Consider the following 26,569-nt stretch of genomic DNA (forward strand, 5'->3'; position numbering starts at 1 on the left):
TGATCTCCTGTGGTTTCCATTTCCGTTGCTGTAGCCAGAATCGTGTTTTTAAAAATATTAACCAGATCATAGACTATCCACTGCTTAACACTCGTGGCTTTAGAATAAACCCTGTACTCTGGTCCCCACGCCTTATAGTAAGTACTTCATCACAGTCTATTTCTCTAACCTCATATCTTCTCTCTCACTGATCACCAGCTCTACTGGACTTATATTTGGACTTCAAATAAATAGGAATTATTCCCCATACAGAATCTTTGCCCTTGCCCCTGCCTGGAACACAATTTCCCCTTTGTTTTGGCATAAAAAGCTTTTTTGATTGTTATTATTATATACAGAGAGAGTTTCTGCAGACAAATGTTTTTAATAAGATCAAATATTTAACTACACAAACTGGACAATTTAGCTATACAAACTGGGAGACATGGAGAAAAAGCAAGCCTTCCCGAAATGCCTCTTTTCAGAGGAAGGGCAGGAAGAAGGGCAGGGAGAGGAGAGGGCCAGCAGGGCGAAGGTTGTTCCGAAATCAACAGCTGTTAGGGTGGGAGGGAGCACAGAGGGAAGATCTGGGGATGTGCAGATGAGGGGTGTGGGGGTTGCATGTTTGAAAACGTGGTGTCAGGGCCCCACTTTCGAGGTAGAGCAAGGATGAGCAAGTGAAAGTAGATACATGGGCATTAAGTCTCCGGAGGCGGGTAGCAGGGCCCAGATTCTTAGGAGCCAAAGGAGCCAGCAGACTGGGTGTCCTCGAGGGCGAAGGAGACCCTACTGCAGCTGAGGTAGGAAGGCGTTGTCGCCTCCCAGAATTCCCAGATAGCGGACGGGGCGGGATATTTCCAGCAGGAAAGGCCAAGTATCATCACAAACACTGAGGCTCCAGGGGCCGACGCTCGGCTTCAGAGGCCCTGGCCTGGGCACGAAGGAAGCAACCACTCCATTTTTGCTCAGGGGCTTGAAGGCAGAGGGCCGGGGCTCCAGGTTCCACCTGCCGCCCTTGCTGTCTGAGACCTCGAACCACAATGGCCCTTCGAACCTGGCGCTTTCCTTGCGACACTGGCTGAGCGTCCTCAGCAGAGTCTCCCGGGTGCAGAAGTCCGGGAGCTCCTGGGCAGCGGGGCGGCTTGCGGGGCGGCCTCGCTGTCCTGGGGATCCCCAGGGGCTCTCCTGACGCTCGGGAGGGCCGATCCTGATGGTCATTGGGCTCCAGGTCCATCCTGGGTTCCGGGCAGGACACAGCCCCCTTTTCATGTAACTCTCCGAGGCGCAGGAGAGGTTTCGCCCCAGGGCGGTCTCCCCAGGCAGGGCAGGGCGCCTCCAGGCCTCGGAGCCCACCCGCTGGGACTTGTGGGGGTCCTGGCTGAGCCGCACCGCGGTGAGGTGGGTGCTGGGCGCCGGGCGCCCCCACTGGACATACTGAATATGGCTCTGAGTCGGGGACCTCGGGGGCCACGGGCTCTGGTGACCCCGCGGAGACAGCGCAGTCTGGGCCGTGCTGGGTGACCTGCCCATGGGAGCCGCCAGGGTGTCGGGGCCTTGCAGCAGGGGTTCGCCTGCCTTCCAGAAGTTCCTGAAGTCTGCGGACTTGGCCGGAGCTGCGGCGCCCAAGGCTGGGGGACCGTTGGCCTCTGGGTGCTTGGGAGGCACGCGGGGCGTGGGCACGGGACACTCCACAATGGCCCCACGTGCAGGCCACGTGCCCAGACGCCCAGACTGCAGGAAGACACTGGAGGCATAAGCCTCCTTCCAGGTGCCGCCAGCAAGTTTCTCTCTGGAGAGAGGGTTCTAGGAGCTACCAAGGTCTGCTGTTCTCTCCTCCTCCCTCCCTCTCCCCTTTATCTCTGCTCCCCCTCCCACTCCCTCTCCTCTCAGCTCCTCTTGGCCTCACTCTCCCTCCCCTCCTCCGCTTCCCTTCCTCCCCTTCTTGTGATGTCGTTCATGTACCAAATAATTCAGCAACTTCAAGTGTAGAATTCAGTGGGTTTTACGGTACAGCCACACATGTGCACCCATCAGCACAGTAAATGAGAAAAAAATTTCATCACCTCAGGAAGAAGCTCTGTACCCTGTAGCTGTCACCTTCCTATCCACCGGTCTCCCCAGCCGCGACAACCAGGAATCCACTTTCTGTCTCTGTAGACTTCCCTCCTGTGGGCTCTCCTATGGCATCACTTAGCATGATGATTTCTAGGTTCATCCTTGCTGGGACCTGTATGTCCTTCCTTTTCACGTCCAAAATCCTATTCCATTGCATGGATATAACACATTGGTTTGGCCTTTCATCAGCTGGTGGACATTTGGGTTGTCTGCATGTTTGGGATATCATGAAGAATTTTGTCATAGACATTGGTGGGGCAAGATTTTGTGCAGACAGATATTTTCACCTCTATGTAGTATGTAGCTGGGAGTAGAATTTCTGGGTCTGTGGTTAGTCCAAGTTTAAGGGGAACCACCAAACTGTTCTCCTGTGCCTCTGTAGGGTGTTGTGTCCTCACCAGTAATGTTGCTCTATTTTATACTTGACATTTAGAAAGAGAATGTATAATAATACCTGCAGAAAGCTGCAGATAGACTATTGACAGAAGGACCTTCTCTTTCATTATCATAAAAACAAACATAACTCACGGAAATACTTTTAAGAAAAACAGCTAGTTTTGTTTTAGTAAACAAGATACATGTTTTATTCTTCTAGAATGGTTATTAATGTTACATCTTGCAATTTACCTTTTAAGGAAATGGTGGTTGTACACCACAACTTATGTTTGAGAGCTGACGATGGTTTTATGTAGACTCCTGTAATTTTAAGCTTTTATACATTCGTATATAGATTTCTTCCCTTCAGACATTAATGCAGTTTTTCTTTTTTCCATTTTCTCCTAATATGTGTATATGGAGTAGAATGATTCACTATTGTAGCTAACAGGTGCAAAGATCTGCCTACAAAAACATTATCTGAAGGCTATTGGGCAATTGATTACAGCCATCTCATTTGAAGATCTGTTCAAGGAGGTGTAAGACAAACTGCTCTGGAGAGCCTCTCAACAGCATTGCAGAAGGCAACACCTGAGTGGGTCCAATCACAGGGGCAAAAAGTAGAGACTAACAAAATACCAAAGCCAATAATCCACAACAGGTTTTCTTTCGGGATTTGAGAGACAAAGAAGTGAATGGTGAGGACACTGAAAAAACGTTTAATAAGAAGTCTTCACGAAAGCTCTGTGGTTCAGAAAGGGGCTGATTATCAAAGGCACTGTCAGTCAAGGGGAGCAGCAGGATGAAAGGCCCAGGACTTTCCGCTCAGTCAGTCATTCATTTTCATTTCCCCAGATTTCTTAAGAATCCTCCAGTATAAAATTTAAAAACAAATTTCCTATGCTATAACTTTTTTCTTAACTCATTTCTTGATAAAGATGACAATAATTTTTATAGCTAAAAAGCCTCTTTAGATGGTATTATCATTGGAGTGGACAGTTAATGCAGTGAGGGGTCTATATATATTTTTTTTAATGTATGTTTTCTTAGTATCTACGCAGTTTTCCATGTCCTATTTGAAGTACAACCCAGTGGGTGCCATTTTGGTTTGTTTTTGGTTAAAGACCCTTCAAAAAACCACATTCTTCCTGCTGGTGAAGTGCAGGCAGCCATAGGTTGGTAGTCAAGTCTAATTATACCTTCAAAGGCAAAGGTGAGTAAAAAGTTATTTTCATAAACATTGAACATGTCTGTTTCTTTTCCTTCTCACACACTAAGAGACAACTGATTTCTTTTGGTTAGATAATATTAGAGATTAAGGTAGAACAGTAGTTTTCAATTAGAGATGACTTTGCTGTACCTGTACCCTCTCACCCCCACCTACCCATCTGAGGACATTAGAGAATGTCTGCAAGGGAGGTTGCCCTGCTAAACAGCCTACAGTGCTGAAAACACACTCCCACAACACAGAGTGACCTACCCAAAAATGTGAGCACTATGGAGACTGAGAAACCCTGCTTCATACCCTTCTCCTAAAGTTACTAAATTATGTAATACCTATGTTATGTTTATCAAAACTAACAAATTAACATTGGTTCCATCTATTAAGTAAACTCCGGACTGTATTTGAATTTCACTGGTTTCTCTTTTAACTCGCTTTACTTTTCTGAGAACTAATCCTCTTTAGTCTTTTGTAGTCTGTGAGACTTGCTCTGTCTTTTTCATACATCCCATGATCTTGGTACTTTTGAACAATACTGGACAAAGTATTTTCTAGAAATGCTCAATTTTAAAACTTATTTTAGCACTTTAATTATTTAATTACTATTTACCTATCAACCAAATTATCCATTCAGATAGCTTAAAGTGCTAAGTCACTCTAAAATTCTTATTGAAAAGATATGCCATTTATCCTATTTTATTACCCAGAGAAATCTGATTTCATGTTTTTCAATTTTTTAAGCTGATTTTCTTTCCCCGAGCACTGCTACCTATACATTAGCTCTTTCTGTCCTCTGTTGCTCTGTTTTGCCTGAGCTCTGAGATCTTAACATTTTCTCATGTTTGTAGAGCTGATAGCTTCATTCTTTTCAATAACTTGGTGCTAAATTTTGATCATGGTTTTCTTTCCTTCTGATCTATTTTTTTATTCAAGACTATTTGTCAGTAAACTCTTTAAAAACAACTTTATTGAGATAAATCTTATACCATGTAATTTACACACTTAAAGTGCACAATTCAATCGCTTTTAATATATTCATAGATATGGGCAGCCATCAACCCAGTAAATTGTAATATTTCATCATTTCAAAAAGAAACCCTGGACTCTATAGTTATGACCCCCTACCTCTCCACCCCATTCTCAGCCCCAGGAACCACTAATCTACTCCCTGTCTCTAGATTTCCATATCATGCACTTTTATATAAATGGAATTATATAATATGCATTATTTTGTGACTGGTTTCTTTCATTTAGTATGCTATTTTTAAGGTTATCTGTGTTACAGTATGTACTTCATTCCTTTTGATATGCAAAATATGCTTCAGTTCATGATTATACCATGTTTTGTTTATCCTTTCATCAGCTGATGGACATTTGGGCTCTTATGAACAATGATATTCTAAATATTCATGTATGAAATTTTTGTAGATAAATGTTTTTATTTATGTTTGAATTACACAGAGTAGTAAAACTTCTGGGTCATTTGATAACTGTATTTAATCATTGAAGAAACTGCCAGACTGTTTTCCATACTGGGGATGCTATTTTACATTCCCACCAGCATGCATGAGACTTCCAGTTTCTCCACATTCTCACTAATGCTGAGTATTATCTGACTGTTTGATTCTAGCAATTCTAGTTTGTGTGAAGTGGTATCTCATTGCGGTTTTGATTTGCATTTTGCTAATGGCTAATGATATGGAACATCTTTTCATGTATTTACTGGCCATTGGCATCCCTTCCTTGGAGAAATGTCTAGTCAGACTCTTTATTCATTTTAATGGAGTTATTTGTCTTTTATTTTGAGATTTAAATGTTCATTAAATATTCTGCTTACAAGTTTTTTATGAGATACGCGGAATTGCAAATACTTTCTCCTGTTCTGTGGATTGTCTGGTCATTTTCTTTAAAGCAAAAATGTTTTTTTTTTATTGTAATAAAATCCAATTTAAAATTTTTGGTCATGAGATAGATAGATAGATAGATAGATAGATAGATAGATAGATAGATAGAAAAATAGGTAGATATAATTACTTATTTGGGAGGGCTTGCCTTGGAGGTTATGAAGTCAGTGTTAGATAAGAAGTACAGACATTCAGTTATTTCTGAGCTCCTTTATCTACCATATTTATCAAAATGGAAAAAAAAAAGTATGCCTGCCTGAGAACCAAAGCAGGGGTACATTATGACTATGACTTGTGAGTTCCTTAAAAATGTAATAAAATTATGTTTATGAGTGTGCTGATGTGTGTGTGTTGTGTGTATGTATGTGTGTGTGTGCGTGTGTGTGTGTGTGTATATATATATATATATATCTCCACTCTGTCCTCATAGGTCGTTTACTGTTTAGATGAGAAACTTCAGAAATCTATCTGAATTCCTATCTATCTAGGAGATGAACCTATGCATCTATCCCAACTCCTCTCTTTATTTTAAGGGATCTGGTAGGAATATTCCAACTGGTTCTGCAGCTAGGAATAAATATGTTTATTGGTCTAAAGTTTGTCATAGAACATCCCACAAGTTTTTATTTGTTCACTCTGAGATTTTTCTAGATTTTACTGTGATATTGACTCCTGTGTGTGCTCCTATGTGCACATGCATGAATGCACATTTGTAACAATTCATCCTATTCTTTTTCTCTCATCTGGGAATTCCATTAAATATCTGATCCACTTATGATACCATGTCATTTTCCAATACTGCTATCGATATACTATTTCCTTAAATTTCTCACACTTCATTTTAAGAGTATTATAGTCAATATGGAGTTCAGTTTGTGTGTCCTTTAAAAATATTTTAGTTTCTATATTGTAATTGTTTACAGTATTACAATAATTTTATAGGCCAGTAATTCTCAAACTTGCTTATGTGGCACCACAGTCACCTGGAGGAATTTCTAAACAAACTATTGAGACCCATGCCTACTAGGTCTGGGTTGTTTCCCAACAACCTTCATTTCTAACATCTTACCAGGTAATGCCATGATGCCTACCTGGGGACCAAACAATGAGAATCACTGCTATAGGACTGTCTATCTTCTGGTTATGATCTGAAATTTGTGGGAACTGAACAAATTTAATTTAGATCTTAAAGGAACAGAATATCATTTACCATCTAAGTTATATTTAATATCATTTTCCTTATTTGGAAAAAAAAGTGAAGATTTTTGAGGACCATTTCACAGTATTTCATGCTCATTCAAATCAACTGGAGGTGGTAAGATGCCAATATTGATTCAGTAGGTCTGACATGTGGCCCCAAATTCTGCATTTCTAGCAGCTCAAAAGGTGACAAAGTAACAGCAATTTCGGTCATAACCTGGGTGTATGTCAAAAATGCAGGACCTCAGGCACCGAGACTAATTAAATCACCTGCTGCATTTTACTAAGATTCCCAGGTGGTTCACATGCATTTTAAAGTTTGGGATGCACATGTCTAGAAACAAAATTGCACGTTAGAATGACGTGCCCCGTGCCCTGCTATTCTGATTTAAATAACTTTTAGAGCTCTCCAGTGGATGTGATTGTCAGCCTGGTAGAGAAGCACTGGGCTAGCTGGGCTGGCATGTGCGCACAGCCTTCTGCAGACTCTAACATGCCATTTAGCCAGCACTGGTTGAGTCCATATGCCCAGTGTGCAATTGCTTCCTTCCATTCTTCCCCATGTTCCCCTTCCTACAACTCGGCTCTCTCAGAGAATTATGCTCCTTTTGAAAAAGACCACACCTTTGATCAAGAAAATAACATCTGTCTGCTTTTCTACTATATAAGGTGATTAAATCTCAAAAATGTAATATAACTCAAAGTGAAGCTCCTATTACCAGACCATAAAGCCAGCACTGAACACAGTAGGTGGTGTATGTGTTGGCAGTTAAATGCTTATTGACAGAGTATTTCCTGTAGTGTGGAATCATTCAGCTTTCACGCTTCATTCATAAACTCTGTTTCTGTAAGAAAATTTTCTTTTAGACTTACACTTCTGGTGAGTGTTTTAGAGAATAATTTCATGTTATTGCATCCTTTCTGGATTGAGCTCCTACAACATCTCCAATGTTTTGTTATACATATGAGACAAAATGTGTGGTTGCTCCAGTCCTGTTCAGATATAATTCTATAATCAAAACTTTAAGGCCATAAAATGAAAATAGAGGTGACATTTTTATGCTGCACTATTTCCTCCCAAAAATGAAAGTTTTAAGGGCAAAGATTATGTCTCTTGAGTGCTGCTGTATACAATAACTTTCCTGCCATGGATGCTCAACACTTGTTAAATGAGAAATTCACCCTAAGGTTCTGTAAGTTAGGATTTTGATCAACTCACTGAAAATGAATACAGATGACAGAGTGGATAGCTGCACAGGCTCTGCCCGGAAAGCAAGGATCGACATGCACAGCTGACTGAGCTGCATCTAGTTATGTTCTTGTAACTCTCCCAGATCCATAATTCAAAGTCTCACAGCTTGCATAAGATTTATCACACAGGAAACAGTAATTACAAAGACATAATGAAAGAGTGATTTCCAGGGAAAGCTCTTTGGTGTACTGGATGACACAGTAGGAAACATAGTTTTGTAGCTTTTAAGAAGGATGAACGCCACAGGTAACTGGCATGATGGCGTGTTCTCTTTGGCAACCAGATCTTCTTTTATTAGAACATTTCAGAAGTTATTCTAAAATGTATTAAAAATAATGAAAATCAAGAAAGATTAACCCTTACAAAGCAAGCATGTTTCTTGTTCCGGCTTTTAATAAGCATCCTCATGAATGACTCAATTTGATTTGAAAACAATCCTACCATTCAGAACGCAGCATGGTGTCTTCCTGGACCACATCTAAGTATTACATCAATAAAGTCACTCTCTACTGAAAAGATGATGGAAATTAACAGATTAGATCATGTAAAAAAGTGAAGGTTCAAGAATCTGTGCCAGGTAGTGTTTTGTCATTATCAGGTTAATGATGACAAAGACAACAGAATAAATACATGCAAAACTTTATGAGTTTATGGTTATGTCTAAATGTAACTAAATAGGTGATTGAATATGGAGGTATTGGCTATGCTGATTCAGTTTACAAGTCATCTTGAATGGCTACATACTTAATTTTGTATTCTTTACTGAAAATAATTCATTCGGCAATTTCAGGCCAGTGTTATTTGCTAGGAAACATCAACCTTTGCTGACCAGAACAAATTCATTTGGAAAAATAATTCCATTTAACACGTAACTTCATGTAATCACTTTTCTTTTTCTTCAAGCTCATCAGAGTACTAGTTTGATCACCATACTAGTTTGATTAGCAGATAAATTATTTGAATCATGTTTGCAGGTTAACTTTTGTTTTATTATTTCAAAGGAGAAAGAAGCATGTTTATATATTTATGTAAAAAAGAGAGGCATTTTTATACATTTTGGAAGATATGTAGTGAAAGTGTCTGACTCCTGATTCAAAATAAAAATGATAAAATATAGCTATAACTTAGAATTACAATACTTGTAAAATCTATTTGACTTCAAATTATTACTGGAAAGTACATTAATTAAAAAAATAGTATATTGAGTTTCAACCAAACTCCTCCAATATGTTTTGAGTGCATTAAAATGTGTCTTACAACAAATACATTTTATGAAAATCTACCAAGAAGTATACATTCTAAACAAGAAGTATGTATTCTAAACAGTAATTTGTTGATAAATTACATCTTGAAATCAAACTTTAAAAAATCGATTCATTTTGTTCAAAAAATAATTATCTCAAAAATTATTGAGCACTTTGAATGAAATCTTGGTCTCTGAGCAGAGTTATGTGCTCCTCCAACACTAGGCCATACTTAATGCAGATACGCCCCTGCTGAATCATCTTTACATGCTTCTGAGGAACAAGATTGATCCTTGGATTGTTTTAATTAATTCATCGGACTATTAATACTTTAACAAAAATATTTGCATGTAAATTATAAGTAAATATCAACTTTTTGTTTTTTCTTTCTTGTATTATCCTTGAGTGTTTTCTCCTTTATACTATCCTTAGGTCAACCTCAAAATTGACTCAGAAACCTCAAGATTTGATGTCAAAGTTACCCTAGCACAATAAAATAAGCCAGAGAACTTTCCTTCTTTTCCATTTTCTGAAACATTGCATATATCAAAATTCGCATCATATTTGAAAATACATAGAGGCTCAGTCACATTTTATTCCTCATGAATAAATTCTAATAGTGTATACCTTTCTAGACTACTGTTTTTTAATAATTTCAAATTTAATAAAAGTAAGTGGATTACAGCATTTAGCATGATCTTAAAGTTTATCTATAATTGTGACATATTTTCATTCTCTATATAATAATTTATGGTTTGTCTATTTATAATGTTGAAAATATTATTTTAAAAGTGTTATCTAAAGCTTTGCATTTGATTTTGATCTTTTATATTTACATATTGTGGCATTTTTGTTTTCTCTAACTTTATATTTGCTTAATTGCTTTTCTACCTTTCTAAGTTGAATTGTGAACCTGTCTTCTTATACTCTAATGATATGAACATTTTAATCTATACTTTTTTATACATGTCTGTATCAGTATGTTAAAAATATACTATAATACATGTTTTGTTTCTCAGGGTCAATCACGTTTCTTGTTCTCTTAAGAATGACTGGCACAGCCTGCGGAACAAAGTGAGACTCATGTCTTTATAAAACTAAAATCCAAAATTAGCCAGGTACAGGAGCGTGTGCCTGTAGTCCCAGCAACTTAGGAGGCTGAGGCAGGAGGACTCACTGAGCCTGGGATTTCGAGGCTGCAGTGAGTTATAATCATGCCACTGCACTCCAACTGAGGTGACAGAGTAAGATCCTGTTTAAACCAAACAAAAAAAATGACTTTCAACTTTCAAAATGGGTTATTTTCTTTTATTTTAGCTGTCTCATTTTTACTGAGTTCTAATTTTATTGTATTGTTGGCAGAAACATGTTCTGTAATTTTGTTTCCTTTTTTGTTGAGAACTTAATCTATACTTTTCATGTGGTGAGTTTTTGGTAAATACTGTTTATTTGCATAAAAAATGTATTACCCCTCAAATTCGGATTGCCAGTAGTGTCATTCAAATGCTCTCTCACAAAATTTTTTCTTGTTTTAAATGTATTTAAGTTAAATGTAATGTTGGGCAGAGTTCCCATATGCACTCTCTCTATACGTAATTTCTCCGTTTATTAACATCTTGCAAGAGGCAGTACATTCGCGACAACTGATGAACCACTTGACGAAAAAACAAAACAAACAAACAACACAAACACACTTCTCATTACTTCGGAGTGACGCCCCCTGTTAAAACTGCTGCTGCCACAGGTGGCCTGCTTTTATTGCCTTATTTGGCCCCACCCACATCCTGCTGATTGGTCCCTTTTACAGAGAGCTGATTGGTCCATTTTACAGAGTGCTGATTGGTCCGTTTTACAGAGTGCTGGTTGGTCCGTTTTGACAGAGTGCTGATTGGTGGGTTTACAAACCTTTAGCTAGACACAGGACGCTGATTGGGGCATTTATGATCCTTTAGCTAGACAGAAAAGCTCTCCAAGTCCCCGGGGAAGCCCAGCTAGCTTCACCTCTCATAAAGACATAAACAGTAAATATTTTAGGTTTTGCAGACCTAATGGTTTCTTCCACAACTACCCAAATCTGTCTTTGTAGCACACAAAAAAAACAGCCAATAAAATCTTGTTCACAAAAACAGGCAGCAGATTGCTGATCCTATTGAATGGATTGATTTTTTTGTACTCAATGTGCCTTTTGTCACTGATTTTTAAGATTTTCACTTTGTAAGCCTAGCACTTTGGGAGGCCAAAGTGGGTGGATCACGAGGTCAGGAGATGGAGACCATCCTGGCTAACACGGTGAGACCCAGTCTCTACTAAAAATACAAAAAGTTAGCCGAGCGTAGTGGCAGGTACCTGTAGTCCTAGCTACTCAGGAGGCTGAGGCAGAAGAATGGCGTGAACCCATGAGGCAGAGCTTGTAGTGAGCAGAGATTATGCCATTGCACTCCAGCCTGGGTAGCAGAGTGAGACTACATCTCAAAAAAAAAAAAAAGGTTTTTACTTTGTATATCAAGTTACATACATTGTATTTGTGACAGGAGACCTGTGGACCAATAAAAACTAGTTGGGATGAGAATGATACAGAAAAAAAAATGACCAACAACCATGCTCCAGAAACGGTGATGACATTAAGGAGAGCTGAGTGAGTGACAGTGAGCAGACTTGTTGAGGACCAGCTGTCACTTGGAATTAGGTGAATCTCATTGGATGAGAGTTGACAATTGCCTGGAACTGGAAACCTAATTTCTCTCCCAATAGTATGATTTTACCCAAGACCTAAGAATATATATGGTGGCTTGGGAGGGTGGAGGGGCATGCTAGATAAAATGACTGAGTTTAAATCAGAAATGACTGGAGAAAAAATAAAGCTAAGATTGGCTAAGATCACATTTTCTGACACAACACGTGAGGAACTTAAAAGTAATATCAGAAAACCAACCAATAGAAAATAGTTAAAAATGCCCATATCACTCTTTGTAGCTTAATAATGCAAGTTGCTTCTGATCAGAGGTATACTTTTTCATATGGTCATATGGGTTTGAATATGTATTCCGGCTCACAAAATATATCTTGTTTTCAAACCTCTGCTCTAGATATCCTTAATTCATTTGTTCTATAGAATTAAATAGAGGCAATATGGTATCTTTGTAAACATCACTAATTTTAGAGTCCTAAGTGTTATGCTTCAACTCTGACCCAGCAATTATTTAGAATATCATTCATTCTTTCAATCAGAAATGAATTTTGTGAACAAATGCAAATTGTGTTCCAAACTTAGTAATTGGTGATGCCTACAATGATGCATTAGAGAACACACTGCCTTCCTGGGTATTAATTATCATGAGCGAGCAAGACAAGGAAAATTAGAAATTACATGGGAGAAAAATTGATGACTTTAAAGGGAACAATCAAATTGCTATGGAAACACATGCAATAATATCGCCTCTAAGTAGTTCAGAGATTTCTTCAAGGAAATGACAATTAAGGTGGTTCTGAATTATCATCAAAACTTTAAAGAGAGGGGAGAGAACACTTAGTGAGGTTATCTGAGTTATTCAAATGAAACTATTCCAATGAGATCATGACCAACGTGGTGATTAATTTTATGTGTTGATTTGGCTGGGACACAGTGCCCAGCTCTGTGGTCAAAGATTCTTCTGGATGTTTCTCTGAAGGTGTTTTTGGATGAGATTAACATTTAAGTTGGTAGACTTTGAGTAAAGAAAACTGCCCTCTACAATATGGGTGGGCCTTAACCAATCAGGTGAAGGCCTGAATAGAACAAAAGATTGACATACTCCAGTAATGGAAATGCTGCCATCAGATTGTCTTTTGCTTTGAGCTCCAACATGAGCTCTTCCTCAGTCTCTAACTGGCTGGCCCATCCTGAAGATTCTGCACTTGCCACCCGCCATAATCACATGAAACAATTTTGTAAATGTATTTCTATACATTTACACATACTATTGGTACTGTTTCTCTGGAGAACTCTCACTGATACAACCAAATAAACTGCAGGTAATGGTGGGGATGGTGCTAAGTGACTAGACTTAAGAGGTAAGATAACCCCTACGACACACAATTTACCCATGTCATTAACTTTCACATGTACCTCTTGAACCTAAAATAAAAATTGGAAAGAAGAAGAAAAGATAAGCTTAACCTTATAGTAGATTGCATAGGATGGAGGAAGAGATAAGAGATGAAACAGTCAAAGAGAATGTTTACATTCTTGGCTTGGGTCAGTTGGATAAGTTATAATTTTTTTTTTTTTTTTTTTTTTTCACTTAAATAGGGGACATACAAAATAGTGAAAGCTGACCGGGTGTGCTGGCTCATGCCTGTAATCCCAGCACTTTGGGAGGCTGAGGTGGGTGGATAATGAGGTCAGGAGATCAAGACCATCCTGGCCAATACAGTGAAACCCTGTCTCTCCTAAAAATACAAAAAAGTTAGCCAGGCATGGGGGTGCACGCCTGTAGTCCCAGCTACTTGGGAGGCTGAGGCAGGAGAATCACTTGAACCTGGGAGGCGGAGACTGCAGTGAGCCAAGATCATGGCACTGCACTGCAGCTTGGTGATAGAAGGAGATGAAAGAAAGAAAGAAAGAGAGAGAGAGAGAGAGAGAGAGAGAGAAAGAAAAAGAGAAAAGAAAAGAAAAGAAAGAAAGAAAGAAAGAAAGAAAGAAAGAAAGAAAGAAAGAAAGAGAGAGAGAGAGAAAGAAAGAGAGAGAAAGAAAGAAAGAGAAAGAGAGAAAGAGAGAAAGAGAAAGAAAAGAAGAAAGAAAAAAGAAAGAAAGGAAAGAAAGGAAGCTGAAAGTATCAAGGAAAATTAAGTTTTGCTTCAGGATTCTGTTGATGTCAGCAATGAGACCAAGATGTTTGGAATTTGATTCAATGTTCCAAGCATGAAAGAATTCTGAGACATGGTCAGAGATTTCAGAGTCAAGTGGTATCCCCTGTCATTATTTCATGTTGTAAGAGTCACATTTTTAAATTCAGATTTTATAATTAAGTGGAGATAACATCAATCTTAAATGCTATCTGCAGTAAATTTTCCAGTTTGCACATGGCTTTGATGTTCACTGTAGGGCCAAACAAAAACATTGAAGAGAAAGCACTTGTTAAACTGCAAATGCCACTGAATGAAAGTTTTACCTTAATAAAATGAACTTTCTTAAGCTATAAGAAAGTTATGATATGATTCCTTTAAAAAACCAACAACATAGCAATGATAAACAGACAATGTTATCAATCTAATGGATTTTGAACCTTGCTGGATGGGACAAGGAGAGGGCCATTTATAATAAAATCCATGCCAGGCAATAGGCTGTGTTCTGATTGGCACAGAAGCCTGTCTAAGAAAGATCTGAGAAGGACATTGGTTTTAGCGATCTGCTTCTGAGACCTTTAATAAAAGTCCACCTACTGACTGGAATGCGTGGAATTTACATTATATTCAAAACCAGTAAAGATCAAAGAAGTAAGAACTTATTCACGGTCCATTCTTAAGGAAATACCACACATTTGCAAATTGATATTTGAAAGTGGAATTGCCCAAATTAATGCATGATTCAACAGCAGGAGATGTAGTATTTAGGCATTTAATACATTATTTCATGAAATATTAATATTATGACATTAATTTAAATTGATTTAGACACACAAACTGTAATGGGGCAAAAAATTAAATGTTATTACCAAGTCATCACACATTGCTCTACACGGAGCTGCTGCCAGGAAAAGCACATATTCAAATCTAATTTCACGTCTTCATTAATGAACTGAGTCAGTGAGAGATTAAGGAAATCCTGAGAAAATAATAAATCAGTAAACATATTTAATGATCAGGGATGCATAGTACAAAAGGTCTTTTATGATTAAAATACAAAACAAGGCAACCTGTAAAGGTACACAGAGTGTATTAAGCAAAAAAACAAAAAACAAAAAACAAAAAACACAAAAAATGAAGCAAAACAAAAAGCAACTACAGTTCCTATACCATTTCTGAACAAGATACAAATCATACTGAAAGCATATAACCTCATAGCTTGTTATGCTTGAGCATATATTTGCTTTTCTCAAGCCCTGACTCCTAATGTCCTTATTGTCTATTTTCTCTGAGAAATAAATCTTATCCCAAATTTTCAGCCACCTAATGGAATATTTCTCGAAACGGATAGAACAAATATGAACTGGTTCTATCTCCCAACTGGTTTGGGTTATTTGCCTTACGTGGAGACATTTTTGCTTACTAAACAGGAACTGTTTCAGTTTAAAGTAGATTGCATCTGGTTACCTTCTATAGAGAGGAAATTTTCAATTCCTCAGTGTCCCCTGCTTCCTACCGCCACATACACACAGACACACATTCAGCAGGATTAAGTTACCACTGCTTGGTTAGGTCCAAGAAAAGTAATAAGGTTAGAATTTATAAAGATATATTCTGAAAAACATGCTATGGAAATTTTAGGAAAAAACTCATGTGTCTCTTTCCCGAAATTTTAAAAATTATTTTATTTGTTTTAATTTTTTTTTCTCTATTACTCAATTGCCCAGGGCTCCCTATGAGTTCTGTTCTCATAGCCACAGCCTGAGAACCTGGGCAGATGCTACAATACTCTTTTTCTCCTACTGTGCCTTATACTATTTTTTCCCTTCTCACTGGCTAGCATGCTCAGGGTCCATGTTTTATTCATTTTTAAAATTATAGGGCCCAAGAGGAATTCCCCACAGAACAACACAGTGACTGTGGCAGATCATGACCAGACTGTTTCATCAGGTAAGACCAGATCCATCCCACCTCACTGGGTGGGGCCTCCCTGAGGTAATTTCATCAACTCCAGCCAGGAGTTTACAAACAAGGGCTGGAACGGAGCCCCGGGAGGGAAGGGTAGCTGTGGTTTCTGTGGATCAGTGGACTTAGTCTTTCCTTCCTGCTGGCTATGAAGAGTCTGGGCAGTCTAGATGACAGGGATTCCCCACATTGTAGCACACCTGCCCTGCCAAGGGGCAGCCAGCCTCCTTCTTTAAGTGGGTCCCTGATCCCTTGCCTCCTGACTATGTAAGACCTCCAAACAGGGGTTGCCAGACACATCATACAGGAGAGTTCCAGCTGGCATCATGTCAGTGCCCCTCTGGGATGGAGCTCCAGGAGGAAGGAGCAGGTAACCATCTTTGCTGTTCTGCAGCCTCCACTGGTGATACCTCCAGGTGTAGGAGAGACCCAAGTGAACAGGCTCTGGAGTGGATCCACAGCAAACCAGAGAAGCCCTACAGAAGAGGGCTCTGACTGTTAAAAGAAAAACAAACAAACAGAAAGCAGCAACAATAACCTCATCAACAAAAAAGACCTGAGATAAAACCTCATCCAAAAGTCAGCAGACTCAAAGGTCAAAGGTAGACAAATCCACAAAGATGAGAAAGAATCAACACAAAAATGCTGAAAACTCAAAAACCCAGAGTGCCTCTTGTCCTCCAAATGATTGCAGCACCTCTCCAGCAAGGGCAGAAAACTGAACTGAGACTGAGATGGATGAACTGACAACAGTAGACTTCCAAAGGTAGGTAATAACAAACGTCTCTGAGCTAAAGCAACATGTTCTAACCCAATGCAAAAAAGCTAAGAACCATGATAAATCAATACAGGAACTGGTAACCAGAATAACCAGTGTAGAGCAAAACATAAATAACCTGATGGAGCCAAAAAACACAAGAACTTCACAATGCAACCACAAGTATCAATAGCTAAATAGACCAAGCAGGGAAAAGAATGTTAGACCTCCAAGAGTATCATGCTGAAATAAGGCAGGCAGACAAGATTAGATTTAAAAAGAAACAAAAGAAACAAACAAAACCTCTGAGAACTATGGGATCGCACAGAAAGATCAAAACTGTAACTGACTGGAGTACCTAAAAGAGACGGTGAGAGTGGAACCAAGTTGGAAAACACACTTCAAGATATAAGCCAGGACGACTTCTCCAACCTAGCAAGACAGGTCAACATTCAAATTCAGAACACACAGAGAATCTCAATAAGACATTCCATGAGAAGGAAGATCAACCCCATGACACCTAATCATCAGATTCTCCAAGGTAAAAATGAAGGAAATAAGGCTAAGAGCAGCTACAGAGAAATGCCAGGTCAGCTACAAAGGGAAGTTAATTAGATAAACAATGAACCTCTCAGCAGAAATCCTAGCAGCCCAGAGAGATTGGGGGCCAATATTCAACATTCTTAAAGAAAAGAATTTCCAATTCAGAATTTCATATCCAGCCAAACTAAGCTTCATATGCAAAGCAGAAATAAAATCCTTTTCAGACAAGCAAATGCAGAGAGAATTTGTCATCACCAGGCCTCCTTGCAAGAACTCCCAAAGGAATCACTAAATAAGGGAAGGAAAAACCATTACCAGACACTACAAAGACACACTGAAGTACACAGACCAACAACACTATTAACCAACTACATCAACAAATCTGCAAAATAACCAGCTAGCATCATGATGACAGGATCAAATTCACACATAACAATGTTAACTTTAAATGCTAATGAGCTAAATGCCCCAATTAAAATACACGGAATGGCAAACTGGATAAAGACTCAAGACCCATCAGTATGCTGTATTCAAGAGAGCCATCTCACGTGCAAACACAGACAGGCTAAAAATAAAGAGATAGAGGAAACTTTACCAAGCAAATGGAAAATAGAAAAAAAAGCAGTGGTTGCAATCCTAGTTTCTGACAAAACAGACTGCAAACCAACAGAGATCAAAAAAGACAAAGAAGGGCATTATATAATCATGAAGGGTTCAATTCAACAGGAAGAGCTAACTATCCTAAATATATTTATACCAAATACAGGAACACCCAGATTCATAAACAAATTCTTAGAGACCTGTAAAGAGACATAGACTCACACACACAATAATAGTGGGAGATTTTAACAACTCACTGTCAAAGAATTAGACAGATCATTGAGATAGAAAATTAACAAATATATTCAGGACTTGAACTCAGCTCTGGATCAAGTGGACCTGATAGATAACTGCAGAACTTTCCACCCAACAACAGAATATACATTATTCTCATTGCCACACGGCATTTACTCTAAAATTGATCACATAATTGGAAGCATAACACTCCTCAGCAAATGTAAGAGGTATTACACTACCTGACTTCAAACTATAATACAAGGCTACAATAACCAAAATAGCCTGGTACAAAAACAGACACACAGACCAATGGAACAGAATAGATAACTCAGCAATAAGACCATGCGTCTACAACCATCTGATCTTTGACAAACCTGACAAAAATAAGCAATGAGGAAAGGATTTCCTATGAATAGATGGTGCTGGGAAAATCAGCTAGCTGTATGCAGAAAATTGAAACTGGACCACTTTCTTACACCTTATATAAAAATTAACTCAAGATGGAATAAAGACTTAAATGTAAAACCCAAAACTATAAAAACCCTATAAAATATCTGGGTAATACCATTCAGGACATAGGCACAGGTGAAGACTTCATAATGAAAATGTCAAAAGCAATTGCAACAAAAGCAAAAATTAATAAGTGGAATCTGATTAAACTAAAGAGCTTCTCCACAGAAAAGAAATTATCATCAGAGTGAACAGACAACCTACAGAATGGGAGAAAATATTTGCAATTTATCCATCTGACAAATGTTTAATGTCAAAAAATCTACAAGGAACATAAAAAATTTATAAGAAAAAAACAAATAACCCCATTAAAAAGTGGGCAAAGGACATGAACAGACACTTCTCAAGATGTGTCCAAGAAACATGAAGAAAAGCTCAACATCACTGATCATTAGAGAAATGCAAATCAAAACCACAGCAACATTCCGTCTCTCACTAGTCAGAATGGAGATTATTAAAAAGTCAAGAAATAATAGATGAATGCTTTTACATTGTTGGTTGGAATGTAAATTATTTCAACTATTATGAAAGACAGTGTAGCAATTCTTCAAAGATCTAGAACTAGAAATACCATTTGACCCAGCAATCCCATTACTGGATATAAACCCAAAGGAATATAAATATTTCTATTATAAAGATACAAGCACATATATGTTCATTGCAGCACTATACACAATAGCAAAGACATGGAATGAACCTAGGTGCCCATCAATGGTGGACTGGATAAAGAAATTGTGGTACATATATTCCCTGGAATACTATGCAGCCAAAACAAGGAATGAGATCATGTGCTTTGCAGTGAGATGGATGGAGCTGGAAGCCATTATCTTCACCAAAGTAATGCAGGAGTGAAAAAACAAACACCACATGTTCTTACTTATAAGTAGTAGCTGAACAGTGAGAACACAAAAACACAGGGAGGTGAACAACACACACTGAGTCCTGTCAGGGGGCAGGGGAAAGAAGACCATCAAGAAAAATAGCAAATACATGCTTAGCTTAATACCTGGGTGATGGGTTGATTGGTACAGCAAACTACTGTCACAGGTCCTCACTTCACCAGCTGGAAACCACTGTGGCAGTGGCGCCTTCTGCCTGAGTATTGCTCACGCCTCCTGGGTCCATTCCACCTACTTGGCCTGACAGGCTGTGCTTGGCTTGAACTACTGGGCCAGATCTCACCCCTGCCAAGGATGAGCCATGTGCAGAGTAGTGAGGGGTGTGAGAGTAACTGAGCATGGGGTGCCGCCACTGCACACAGCCAGGCACATGGGCTGCTGCAGTGGGGCATGCAGTTCCAGATGCTAGCACACATGCTAGCTCCATGTAAAGCTGCAGGTGGACCAGATGTACTGCATGTAGCATCTGCTGTGGGCACCCACATCTGGACGAGGAGAATGCAGTGGCTCCCAGAGACTTGGAGACATCAGGAACTGTAAAACCCCAAAGAGAATGCAACAGCCGTGGCTCAGGGAGCCTCTAGGTCTGGGCTCTCAAAAGGGCTGCAACTCTTCTCTCCTTGTTGCCCACAATGTGGCAAGTGTTGGGGGCATGTTTCAACCCTGTTCTGTTACAGCTCTTTTGGTCCTGCCCTATGGTTGGTCCCGAGTTCTTGTCCCACATCCAGGAAGAATGAGGTACATAGACAACTGAAGGGTGAACATGGCAGAGAAGAGCTTCACTGAGCAGCAGAATAGTTATGAGGAGACCTGCAGCGGTTTGCTTCCTTCTGCGGGCAGGTGGTCTCAAAGTTTCTGCAGCCCTCAGCAAAGAGGAGACCCAGGGTAGGTAAGTCCTATTTGCAGGCAGGTTGGTCTGTCATCTCTACAACCCCCAGCAGAGAGGAGATCCAGAGTGGGTAGCTCCTATCTGCAAGCAGGTTATCCTGTTGTCTATAGGATTCTGGCTCAGTCCAGATTTTTATGGGCTTCAGAGGGGATCAAGTGCATGCTGATTGGTCCATGGGTGGCCACAGGTGGGCCCAGAAAAAAACACCATAAGTTCTCACTTCAGTCTGCAGAACTGACAGCCCAACCTCCAGGCTGCCTACAGGCCATTCCTGCCTTAAAGGTTTGGGCTTCACTGGTTACCTGCCTCTTTTCACCCATGACCCTGTTTGCCTTCTGCTGCCATCAAGCTGCTATCTATGGCACCCAGGCTCTTTGTGCTGAGAGGTGCCTTCAGGCTCACCCCAAGCTGACCTCAGCCCCACCTCAGCCTCCCTCCTACGCTTGTCAGTGCCCAAAGTCTAGAGGGGGACAGAGGAAGCAGGGGTCTGTCATGTCAGCACTGCCCCGAGAGTGTGCACGCCTGGCCAGATCATGACAGTACCTGTGCTAGGACTCAAGTTTGCTCCAAAATCAGAGTAGGCACCAGGAGCAGAGAGAGGTCAGGCAGCAGGAGTGGGCACTTCTGAGCCTGTGGGACAGGAGGATTTCTCGGGTCTCCGAGTGCAGAGATTCCCGGTCGCAGCCACAGCTAGACAGCTGCTGCTGCATCTGGGAGGCTGGGGCTCCCAACTCACCAATTCAGAAACGGGATCAGCTGCCACCTGTTCTCTGCTCCCTCTGGCTCCATGGAGCACATAGCCCATGCCACACATCCTCCACTGCAGCCGGCATCATGACAGTGGCTACTCCAGCTAGGCCACCACTGCCATGACCACCATGGCACATGTTTACCTATGTAACAAACCTGTACATCTTGCAGAGACCATTCTGCTGTTAAAGGTCGAAACTTACATTTGTTTTATCTGAGTTCCTTCCTTAAGAAATGACCTTCAGGCCTCTCCTAAAAAGTATCAAAGAACTGAAACCAGATCACCACACCAGATGCCAGAGCCCTCACTCACCATGGTTGCTTGCTTGCCCCTCCAGAGTTTCTGTTTCCTTATATATTGTTACATTTCTTGCCTGATATACAAACCTCTAGCTTTAGTTGGTCAAGGAGATGAATTTGATACTTGAACTCCCATCTCCTTGGCTGCAGCACCGAATTAAAGCCTTCTTCCTTGGCAATAGTCGACTTCTCAGTGATTAGCTTTCTGTGTGGCAGGCAGCAGGACCTAGACAGAACCTCTTGCGTTTCGATAACATGATTAAGGTGTCCCTTTAAATCATGTATCTTAACATCATTTCATCAATTTTTCAGGCAGCTTCCTCCATTTCAACACTGGCTCATTGTTGAAACTCCCAGATATCAAATAATCAAGGCATGCAGATTTCATTAAAAAAATATACATTTTCTAATAGTGATCTAGACATATTTTATTAGAAATTTGTACCACTGTGTGCTTGTAGTAAATAAACACTAACTGTTTGGGAAAGCTCATAGAGCTGTTGGGTGTATGTTCTGAGTTTTTAACACATAGCATGACATTACAGGCAGTATCAGAGCATTTTTTGAAATGACCTCTCATCCCCTACTAAAATGTTCATAAAGGATAATGTACAAATTGAAAACAGATGAATGATTACAAAGTGAAAACAACATGTGATTATGATCTTAGTAGAGAAATAAAACATACCAGCTCTTCTGCAGATTTACAGTGATGATCATTACCCTGGCCCTCCACAATGTGAGCATCATTCTGAGTCCTAACACATTAATAATTGTTCTTTTATATTTCTACATAAATAAAATCATACACCATGTACTCATTTCTGTCCACTTTATTTTGCCTAATATTATTTTTGTACCTTTCATTTGTGGCATTTCATATAGCAATAATCTGTTCCTTTTAAATACTGTCTGTATACAATTTTGTTGAATGAATATGCCATGGCTTATTTAAATATTTTATTGGTGATGGCTTTTAGATTATTTTCAGTTGGGACTATTAGAACTAAAGGACCTATGAGTACTTCTGTATGTATCTCCTGAAATACACATATGTGGTGTTTTTTTAAAAAAAAATTTAGACAAATAAGTGAAATTGCTGTGTTATAGTCAACTTTGATTAATAATGCCAAATGATTTTTCTCAGTGATTTTATATCAATTTATACAATCACCAGCAATATATGGGCTTTCAGTTGCTTCCTATTATTGGCCTATTTGGTACTGTCAATCATTTTGACATTCTGATGCATATAAAGTGACATTAAGTTATGGTTTTAATTTGTATTTTTAAGAGTTTTAGTAAGCATGAAGATACTGGGCATTGACCATTTGTATGTTGTTTTTGCAAAGTTTCTGTTCACATTTCTTGCTCATTTCTAAACTCTGAATGTAATTTTTTGTTAGTTTCATGTTCACCATTATTTTAAGTCCATAATTTTCCTTTTCACGCTCTAGAAAATGAATTTTGATTAACAGAAGTTTCTAATTTTAATGTAATCTTATTTACTACTCCTTTTCTTTATAGTTGGTGAGTTATTTTGTTATGCTTAACTCTGTTTAATAACTCCTTAATACAATTAATGATGGTATGCTCCAATATTATCTTTCTTACTGTTTTACCTTTCACATTTGGATTACTAATTCAGGTTTTTTTTTTTTTTTTTTTTTTTTTTTTTTTTGAGACAGGAGGCTCCCTCTGCCGCCCAGGCTGGAGTGCAGTGGCCTGATCTCTGCTCACTGCAAGCTCCGCACCCCCCACCCCGTTCACGCCATTCTCCTGCCTCAGCCTCCCCTGTAGCTCCTCCTGTAGCTGGGACTACAGGCGCCTGCCACCACACTCCCCTAATTTTTTTTTTTTTTTTTTTTTTTTTTTTTTTTTTTTTTTTTGTATTTTTAGTAGAGACGGGTTTCACCGTGTCAGCCAGGATGGTCTCAATCTCCTGACCTCGTGATCCGCCCTCTCCGCCTCCCAAAGTGCTGGTATTACAGGCGTGAGCCACTGCACCTGGCCACTAATTCAGGTTTAATTGATTTTTGTGTTCAATATTATGTAAGGGATCTATTGTCATTTTTTTTCTCTGTATTGAGAGGTGACAATGTACTACCAGTCCTCACTCTCAGTGCCTCCTTGGCCTCCACGTCCACTCTGGTGGTGCTTGAGGAGCCCTTCAGCCTGCCACAGTACTGTGGGAGCCCCTCTGTGGGCTGGCTGAGGCTGGAGATACCTCCCTCTGCTTGCGGGGAGGTGTGGAGGGAGAGGCGAGGGCGGAACCGGGCCTCCGGATGGCTCTCGCGGGCCAGTGCCAGTTCCAGTGCGCGGGCACGGGCTTGGCGGGCCACACACAGGGCGGCTTTCTGGCACCACCTGCCCAGGGCAGTGAGGGGCTTAGCACCCGGGCCAGCAGCTGCAGAGGTTGCGCCAGGTCCCCCAGCAGTGCTGGCCGGCTGGCACTGCACTCAAATTCTAGCCGGGTTTAGCTTCCTCCCCGCAGGCAGGGCTCGGGACAGCAGCCCGCCATGTCTGAGTTCCCCTGCTGTGGTGGGCTCCCACGCATCCTGAGCCTCCTGGATGGGCGCCACCCCCTGTTCCTTGGCGCCCAGTCTCATCTACAGCCCAAGGGCTGAGGAGTGCAGGCTCGCCTCTGGGCGGGCGGGCAGCTCCGCCTGTAGGCCCGGGGCAGGATCCACTAGGTGAAGCCAACATCCTGAACCAGATGAGGACTTGGAGAGCTTTTATATCTAGCCAGAGGATTGTATGTGCACCAATCAGCACTCTGTATCTAGCTAACCTAGTGGAGACTTGGAGAACTTTTCCGTCTAGCACTCTGTATCTAGCTCAAGTATTATAAATGCACCAATCAGCAGCACTCTGTGTCCAGCTCAGGGTTTGTAAATACACCAATCAGTACTCTGTGTCTAGCTCAAGATTTGTAAATACAGCAATTGGTACTCTGTATCTAGTTAACTCTGTATCTAGCTAGCTAGCACTCTGTGACTCTGTCTAGCTCAAGGATTGTAAATACACCAATCAGCACTCTCTCAAAATGGACCAATCAGCTCTCTGTAAAATGGACCAATCAGCTCTCTGTAAAATAGACCAGTCAGCCGGATGTGGGTGGGGTCAGATAAGGGAATAAAGCAGGCTGTCCTAGCTAGCAGTGGCAACCTCTCTTGGGTCCCCTTCCACACTGTGGAACCGTTGTTCTTTTGCTCTGTGCAATAAATCTTGCTGCTGCTCACTCTTTGGGTCCACGCTGCCTTTAAGGGCTGTAACACTCACAATGAAGGTCTGCAGCTTCACTCCGGAAGGCAGCAAGACCACAAACCCACCGGGAAGAATGAACAACTCCAGATGTACTGCCTTTAACAGCTGTAACACTGACCGATTCTAAAATCTATCTGGAAATCTAAAGGACTAAGAATACTTAAGACATGCATGAAGAATAAAGACAGAAGATTTAATCACTTGATAGTAAAACTTATTTTAAGCTATGATAATTTACTGTGCTGTTGATTCAAAATAAACCAATAAAATCAAAGAAAGTCCAGAAATAAACGCCTCCATGTAAGTACTCTATTTAGGACAAACTTGAAAGTGTGGACCAGTGGTAACCAATGTTCTTTTCAATAAATTAGACAAAATGATTGCATTAACAGACACACCCCAGAGCTCCTGGCCTCTCACACACCCTGCAGGGACTGTCAGAGTCAACGAGGGCTTTTGCGTCACTCAGCGGTGGCCTGGGGCTGTGCCCAAGATCGTGTTTATCAAATGTGACACAGGTTCATTTACAAATGGGGGATCAGGAAGGTCTACTTCTCTGACTTCAAGACACTCTCAAGTCTCTAATTCCTTCTTTCGGAGCTACAGAAAGTTAGGCCTGGATAACACTGTAGGTTGGTTGATTGATATGTAAGAAATGTGTACGGCATTTTGGTAAGTCCGACAGTAACTTCTTTTTCCACAGAGGAGACTCAGACAGAGGTGCCCTCCTTTGAGCTGCTGCTGTCCTCTGTCTTTTCCAGCTGTTCCTATAGCTTCTTTACTGTGTCCTTCTCTCTTGCCAGCTGCTCATCCCTTGCCAGCTGGGTCATCTTCAGAAGCTCCTGCAGCTTGTTGGCGGTACGGTCCAGGTCAGTCGTTAACTACTTCTCTTTTTAAAATCTCTCCTTCAGCTGCACGGCCTCCTCCATTTCCGAAGATTCCAGGTGGCAGGCTGTGCGGAGCTTTTCCAACTCTTCTTGTAACCAACACACTGAGGCCTGAGCAGCCTCAAATTCAACCGTGAGCTTCTGCCGCTGTGTCTGCTTGTCCTCCAGGTTGACTTCTGTCTGCTCCAGCTGCGTCTTTAGCTGAACGGGGTCGTGCTCGGCTAGGAGGTTTGGGGGTAAGTCTGGAGAGGAAGCTGGGGCCCCTGCTAGGTCACCATCCCCCACGTGGCTCTTAATTTCACTAAACTGCTGCCTGAGCAGGACGAGCACATCCTTCTGTTTCTGGGCTGCGCTCTTGGCTGCATCCCGCTGAGATTGAGATTCTAGTAGAAGTTGCCTCAACCCCACCACTTCCATGGCATAGTTCTGGCACAGAGCTGGGGGCTGCCATGTGCTTCTCCAGCTCTGTCTCCAAATGCGATGTGTGCTGCCTCACCTGGTCTGAACTTTCAAGTTCTCCTTTTAGCTTTTCTACAATATCTTCGAGATGTTTCACTGATAGGTGACTTCTCGAGTACCTCCTCTGTGGCGCCTACTTTGGCCCTGGACATCTGCTCCTTCTCCTCCAGGCTCTTCTGCAGGTCTCTGAGCATCCCCTCCATCTCCACCAGGATGCTGTGGTGCTGGTCACATTTGGCCTGCAGTATGCTCGGTGTCTCCTCAGCCTCCCTCAACTTAAGAGACCAAGTCCAAGGAGGGCCCGCGGGAGCTGGGGGCATCTTCAGCAGCGTGGGCCTTTCTCTTTGAGCTCCCACAGCCACTCAGTGTAATTCTGTTGTGCCAAAATCCA

At 40.8% G+C, this 26,569-nt stretch overlaps 1 protein-coding gene and 1 pseudogene across 1 annotated transcript; both read right to left on the reverse strand.

Annotated features, from left to right (window-relative positions):
• Nucleotides 1–348: 348 nt before the first annotated feature.
• LOC108532124 (POM121-like protein 12) lies at nt 349–25,500 on the reverse strand. The gene is made up of 3 exons (XM_017875897.1): nt 25,496–25,500; nt 23,683–23,932; nt 349–1,710 (listed from the first exon to the last, which is right to left on the reverse strand). The coding sequence occupies exons 1-3, from the start codon at nt 25,498–25,500 to the stop codon at nt 766–768; spliced, it is 1,200 nt and encodes a 399-aa protein (XP_017731386.1). The 3' UTR covers nt 349–765.
• On the reverse strand, nt 25,496–26,569 carry LOC108532125 (ribosome-binding protein 1 pseudogene; annotated as a pseudogene).

The sequence above is a fragment of the Rhinopithecus bieti genome, unplaced genomic scaffold (assembly GCF_001698545.2).
Source record: "Rhinopithecus bieti isolate Rb0 unplaced genomic scaffold, ASM169854v2 scaffold_8220, whole genome shotgun sequence".
NCBI classification, from domain to species: Eukaryota; Metazoa; Chordata; class Mammalia; order Primates; family Cercopithecidae; genus Rhinopithecus; species Rhinopithecus bieti.

Coding starts and splice junctions, on each gene's coding strand:
- LOC108532124 (XM_017875897.1), bottom strand. Junction 1,711..23,682: donor AGGCCAAGGAGGCACTGAGA/GTGAGGACTGGT, acceptor GTCTTCCTGCAG/TCTGGGCGTCTGGGCACGTG.